General features: G+C 47.4%; 2 protein-coding genes across 2 annotated transcripts in view; both read right to left on the minus strand.

Annotated features, from left to right (window-relative positions):
- On the minus strand, positions 1–2,607 carry LOC119098378 (uncharacterized). Its single transcript, XM_037221297.1, has 3 exons — positions 2,480–2,607; positions 168–867; positions 1–120 (listed from the first exon to the last, which is right to left on the minus strand). The coding sequence occupies exons 2-3, from the start codon at positions 831–833 to the stop codon at positions 1–3; spliced, it is 786 nt and encodes a 261-aa protein (XP_037077192.1). The 5' UTR covers positions 834–867; positions 2,480–2,607.
- A 2,538-nt stretch (positions 2,608–5,145) lies between these two features.
- LOC119098380 (protein sex-lethal) overlaps positions 5,146–6,853 on the minus strand; it is a 10,324-nt gene continuing 8,616 nt past the window's right edge. Inside the window, exon 4 of the mRNA XM_037221298.1 lies at positions 5,146–5,398. Within this exon, the coding sequence (XP_037077193.1) occupies positions 5,146–5,398 (253 nt within the window). The remainder of the gene's footprint in view (positions 5,399–6,853) is intronic.

Here is a 6,853-nt window from a genome sequence, read left to right on the forward strand (position 1 = left end):
TCATCCCGACAGCGTGACGTCACCCCGCTGGGCGCCGTTCGCCGCCTCCAGCGACTGACGGCTGGGCTTCACGTTCTTCGTGAACATGTAGACGCCGACGCGCACGCCGGCGAACATCGGCTTGTGGATGTAGTTGAGGATCTGGAAGCCGCGGTTGTAAAACATACTTTGGCGGCGTCGTTGCACTCCGTCGTCTGCAGGCGCACGTTGGACAGGCCGGCGTCGCCGCAGAACCGACAGGCCACGTCCAGCATCTTGGTGCCAATGCCGTGGCCGCGATGCGACTTCGCCACCGACATGCGCTGCAGCCACGCGCCCTGTGGGTCGTCGCGATTCTTACGCACGCCGCACGTGCCGACGACGACGCGGCGCAGCCCTTTGAGGTCCGTCTGGTACTTCTCCACGTCCTGCGGCGACACGAACGTCAGCTGGAAGCGCGCCGCCGGCCCGGTGATGGGCTCGTACAGCTCCGCCACCCAGAAGTTGGTGCGCTTCAACGACTGGTACGTGTCGGGGATGTTGCTGACGTCGCTCTGCGAGGCGATGACCTTGATCTGGTGCGCCGCCCAGATGGCCGCCAGCACGAACGCGAAGAAGGCGGGCACGGTCATCAGGCAGAGGTCGCCCGGCACGCCGAACACCACGAACAGCACCGCCTGCGCGGCGATCAGCAGCTCCCAGAACGTCTCGCGGAAGAGCGCCGCCGTGAAGAAGGACCACACCGTACTGAGCGCCGCATCCGACACGAGCGTCTTCACAGCCAGCGCATCGCGCGGCTCGAACGGTCGGACGCAGCACAGGTAGTTGGGCAGAGGAGCAGTGGTCTCGGCCATTGCAGCTGGCGGGGTGGCTGGTCAGAAGCAGAACCTGTAAATGGCTTTGGCTTTATGAGTTGTTTGAGTTGTGAGGCTCTAAAACAAATCATGCATGCATGTCAGGTGATCTGTTTCATGCAAATTCCCCCTGATGAGTATTGGTGCCAAGCTTACCAGTTGCCATAGCTTGTGGTACAGTATTTAGTATTAGTATTACTTATTATTATTTTATTATTACTTATTATTAACAGTATTATTTTATTAGTATTATTCACTTCTTATTACTTATCATTATTTATCATTATTTATTACTTTATAGTGTTACTATATTATTATTAGTATTACTTCTCAGCATGGCCTTCTAGCTCTTTACAGTAATATTTGGATGCAGAAGTGTCCTAAGCCCCTTGCCCCCACAAAATTGGCCTCTCAAATAATCATACAGTAGCTTAAGGACATGTTTCATCATCCCTGAAGGCATTTAAGCAAGCATCAGGTGTAATAAGATAACCTCACTTATATCTGTTGGTATACTTCTACATGATGAAGACTGCTTTCAACAAAACAATTTCTCTGTTCAGTAAATAAGCTCCTCAATGCCTTATTGCTGGATTATGTCATCACACTAGGCACCACATTGGCTGAGAGCCAATTAATGACCAATTTGTCTGGAAATCATGCTCACAAACATGAACAGCTCATTCAACAACCATATTTTCTTGGTCTTGATTGTGGCACAACTAATGGAATGGCCAGATCTTAATGATACTACTAGGGCATCATGGATACCTGGATGACCTTGAAATGGTACTCACAAAATAGTCTGCACATCTTTAAGGCATGTAGCTCAGAAACTAGAGCAGTGTAGGTCTTAAGAAGAGCAGGACTGTATGCCATACTGAATGATCTTCAAGATGGCTATTTCAGTCAGAACCCCAGTACAAATATCAACCACTCCCTTCAAGATATTGTGACTCTAGGACAAACACACAGCTCATCAACCACAAAGTCTCAAAATATTGTGCCCAATCAATTAAGGCCTTCAGGAAAAACTAAAAAAAGATGAACCTTTCCATGTGTGACAACCAGAATACCCCAGAATAATAATATACCCGAAACCCAGAATAAATATAGAATAACATTTAGTAGACAGTCTGGTTTGCTCAAAAGGAGCAAAACAGGGAAATAATGATTGCTGCATATGGATTCTAGGACACTCTTTAAGCTCAAGATCCTGTTTTGATGCCTAAGAGGACCATTATTTAGTCTTAGGAGCACAGAGACACTCTAAATTGCTAACAAGCACTCAGTATTTCAGTTCTGGGGAAATTTCTACCACATCAAAGGGAAGGGGGGGGGTGGCCCTTAACAGACTCATTGGCCCTGCCATTGCTGGCAGCAAATAACATGACAGGTCATTTCCATAGGGATCAAAGCCATTAATGCATCACAATCAATGACATGCCCTACATCAACACAGTGATCTGTGAAATACAATTAACAAAATGCCAATTTATTTATGCATAACAAAAAGTGGTAGGGACAGTGCAAGAGTGAAATATCCTTAAGTTTATATTATTCACAACCAGCCCTTGACATTTGCCGCCACAATATTTTTCTAACGATACAAAATACCTAAACAACAGTATGAAAACGGGCCTCACCTTTCAAAGCGTGAACGATTCACGCAATTGGATCACCAAGATTAAAGCGCGTGAACGCCCCAACCTTCAGCACCACCACCACCACTCCAGACTACCACAAAGAACCCGCCCTGAACAGCTCGTAACGGACGCCAGACGTCACGTCACAGAAGCGCGTCATTGAGCTAAGCTACGTGCTACCATATAATCGTTTTCCCCATGAGCACGTTCGACCGAGGGAAAAATACTCAACGACTTAACACGTCCGTCAAGTTGGCAACTGAATGTGAATGTAAATCTGAATGTGAATATAAATCTGAATGTGAATGTGGTGCCAACTTGACGGACGTAATCTGAATATGAATGTGGTGCCAACTTGACGGACGTTTGGGACGTGTTGGGTTTCCCTCCATAAAGAGCCATATGGAAGGGATATGGCAGCGTGCTGTTTTTGATATCTATTGTGACGCAGAGCATTCATTTTCTGCGGTGCGCATCCATCGTGAGGTGGCGGTGCTCCGTGTCCGCAGTGGCGTTCTGTGCAAGTGTATTGTGTGTCAATTGCGCCTGCCACAGGTAAGGTATCTATGCTGTTGGATTTTTTGCGGTTCGGTGTGTGAGATTCTTTACTGACAGCCACAGCCATGAGAAGGCTGCACATTTGTATTGGCCTAGAAATTTTGAACTTGGGGTCTCACGGCCAACACTGATGGTTTTGTTAACCGCACCTTACCTTACCTTACCCTACCTTATGGTGATAGAGAATTATAGAAGTTCACTAACCCTGTCGGTCCCGGTCTTGTCGGGTCCCTGGTCTGGTGACCAAACAGTCTCAAGTTATGGATAGAGTTTGTGTGTATTGTGGGATGTCATGCATGATGCCAGCCCAGTGCATATGGGGCCTGGACTTGAACTGTTCAACTGAGGTTGATGATATGACTGGGTGTAGAAGGATGTTCTAACTGTTGATGACCCAGTGCTAAATGAGTGATGACTGATGAGAGTTTGAGGTTTTCTTAGACCCATTGGTGGTCTCTTGTCACCTCTGAATTGTGTCTTGTCAGGAACTCCACTTCTGACAACATACATCTGTGACACAACTGATACACTGTCACCATGTCTCCCCTGCATTGATGGTAGCACAGGGAGGAGGAGGAAGAGTCAGGCCTCTTGGGGTATGGCTGGTGCCTCACTTCATTGACAAGACCCCTGAGTTATTGCTGAACCTGCTCCAACAGCTCCTGGTCAAATCTGCCCAATGGTTGAATCTGCCAAAGGGGCCTCAGATGACATTGCCATACTTTAAGCATGAGCATACTAAGACCTTGAAGAGCAGTGGCAGCATGTGAACATTGATGTTGGCAAACGACTGTCTCACGACCACCAGCATTTGTTTGGCTTTTGAGATCACTTCAGCTGTCTGCATGTGAAATAAGGGTCTATGATGATCCATGATATGATGATAATATGATAATATGATGATGATATGATAATATGATAAATATGATAATATGACAATGATATGATGGTCTATGTTGATCTATGATCCACGAAGATCCTGAGTTCCTCTTCGGTTAGCCCAATGTGATTTCTCTCCTGTTGAAGAAGCACACCAGTCTCAGGTTGCAGTTCCAGATATGCATTAGTTTGCACTTGGTTGCATTAAAGGGGAGCAGCCACTCCTTAGACCACTCGGCCAGGGTGTGGAGGCCGACCTGCAGAGGTGATTCAGTCGGGGACCTGGGGACACAAGAGTAGATCTTGGTGTCGTCCGTGGACATCTTGACCATGCTTCACACTTGATCTAGTAGGTTGTTTGTGAAGGTTATGAATAGTGGTGGTCCTAGCACTGATCCTTGTAGGATGCTGCAAACAGTGTCGATCTAATCCAACCTCAAGATCTGGAGCTGCACTCTGCATCCGGTGGGTAAGGAAATCCCTGATCCAGCCCGGCAAGGCACTTCTCATACCACAAGCATGGATTTAGGAGAGCAGACGGTTATGAGGCACAGAATCAAAGGCTTTGCTGAAGTCTGGGTATGGCATGTTCACCGCCTCTCCAAGCTCTACTGGGGCACTCCAATCTGTCATAAGGTTTGATGGCTGGGTGATACAGGATCGTTTTGAGAGAACCCACGCTGGGCTGCTTGAAGAACACCAGGGTCCGAAAAGTGATGAACTAACACACCTCTCACAAAAGATTTGAGTGTCTTGGAGGGAATGGCAGTAAGACTTACTGGGTGGTAGCTCACTGGGGACTGTCAGTTACCTTTCTTGAAGACTGGGACTACCTCACCAAGCTCCCACTCCTGGGCAAACCTTCTGAATGCCAATTATTTTAGGAAAAAACATGTTTAGGGGTAGTGCCAGGATGTCTGCAGACTCACAAAGTGGCCTTTGGTGCACATCGTCTGGCCCAGGGGTGCTCAAGGTCTTGAGAAGAGTCAATTTCTTTGCCACTGCCTGGGCAGAGATGTTCATGTCATCCAGGAATGGTTCATTGAAGTTGCAAGAGATAACAGGCAGGGCACTAGCTGATTCATTTATGAAAAAGCTGGCGAAAAATTTACTGAGCACATTGGCCTTTGTTTCATTGCTAAATAACACTCCATCATTGCCATGAAGCTCTTCTGTCCTGAATCTTGTGTGTGGTCTTTACTGGGCATGTATTTACGCCATGGCTGTCCCTAACTTTTGTTCAGCTGCGTCGCCCTTGGTTTCATGTACAGGCTCTTTGGCCTAGGCTGTCTCTTGATGGAGCAGACCTCAGTAGCCCAGGCGATTTTCTCTTTGAAGAACTTATAGGCATCTTCAACATTGAGGTTCTCCATCAGGGACCAGTCCATTAACCTGAGGATGTCTGCCAGGTGCTCGTAATTCGTGTGCGTCAGCTCGCGGAGACGAGGAGATTGCAGCCCAGAGTAGCAGACCAAGGTGTACCTGATCAACCACATGGTTGCTGTTTCCAAGCCCAGGCAGGTATTCGATTTTGCTGACCATTCCCTCCTTGTTTGTTAATATGAGGTCCAGGACATTTGTAGCTTCACCCAGCCAGTGGCATGTGGACCGCTGGACATGCTGGAACAAAAAAACCCTGGAGGGTCTCCATCAGTGAGTGGGTTGGGTGGCTCTCTGGAGCTGATGACGGCTCTGTTCCCTGGTCAATCTGAGGCAAGTTAAAATCGCCTACAATCATCAGGTGAGAAAACTGGTCTCTATACACTCTTTGAATAAGGTCTTTCAATTGACACACTGTCTTTGATGTTGCCTGATGGGTTTCTGTGTATGCAGCCAAGTATTTAGGTGTCCTTCCCACTTCAAGCCATTTTCAGCCACACTTGCTCCAGGGTACTTGGCCTAGAGGAGTGTTTTGCTGCATTTAGTAGGTTAGACACATAGACACATATGCCTCTCTCACCACTAGATGGTGCAATGGGAAGCTTCTGGGTTTGGGGAGGTCATTGGTCAAAAGCATGATATCTGGCTTGCTGTCAGAAATAAGCATACACAAGTCATCCATTTCACTGATGAACTGGTCTACATTGGTGTATGATACCTTCAGACCTTGCCTCCCATGCACTGTGCAGCATTATGTAGTCCTTGTGGACCTAAGGAGCCAGGATCAGCCTGAGCATGAGTATAGTAATCCATGAATCCATCCTGAGTGGCTGAGGTTGTTGTGGGCCAGCAGTCCTGCTAGGGTCCCCGGAGCCCCCAGGACCCTGAGTAGGGTGCCCTATAATATCCTCACCAGCAGGGTCCAATACATGGGGGCATCTCACTTGGGTGCCCCTTAAGTTCCCACTCAGGTTAGTCATTGTTGGTCCTGGTGGGAGAATGATGCGGTGCCTCTGGGACCATCAATTGGACAGGCTGCTAGAGGTGTTGATGTTTCATCAATTTGGAGGATAGATGGAGCTGCCATTGGTACAGTAGGATGAACTACACTGGTACCTCTGGGCCTGTCAGGTACTTGTGTTGATGGGCACTCTGCCTGATGACCTTGTCCTGCCTGATCAGTAGGTCGAGCTCACTTGTCTCCCTTCTCCTAGGGTGCATCTCTCAGTTTCTTATCCTTCTCCCTGTCTTTATGGGCTTTGCTGTAGGTCCTAACCATCTGACATTCAGATGATTTATGGCTGAGACTATCAGTTTGACCCTGGCCATGTGTGAAGTTTTATGCTCAGCTGTCCCCATGCCCTTGAACTAGGGATTCATCCAGCAATTTTGACAATATGTGTAAGACTGGAGAAATGAATTGTATGTTGTTTTAGCAGTTTTTATCATTTTTCAGTGTTCAGCTCTCCCCTGCCCTCAACTGATTTTGTGAAACTGTCCCAATGCCTGGCATATAAGGAAATATATATATATATATATATATATATATATATATAT

Source organism: Pollicipes pollicipes, unplaced genomic scaffold (assembly GCF_011947565.3).
Source record: "Pollicipes pollicipes isolate AB1234 unplaced genomic scaffold, Ppol_2.1 Scaffold_4740;HRSCAF=5597_pilon_pilon_pilon, whole genome shotgun sequence".
Lineage (NCBI taxonomy): Eukaryota > Metazoa > Arthropoda > Thecostraca > Pollicipedomorpha > Pollicipedidae > Pollicipes > Pollicipes pollicipes.

Bases quoted from the DNA above. Each gene is read 5' to 3' on its own strand.
- LOC119098378 (XM_037221297.1), bottom strand. From the start codon at position 833: ATGGCCGAGACCACTGCTCCTCTGCCCAACTACCTGTGCTGCGTCCGA. The intron at 121-167 runs GTATGTTTTACA...TACATCCACAAG, and splicing joins AGTGCAACGACGCCGCCAAA to CCGATGTTCGCCGGCGTGCG.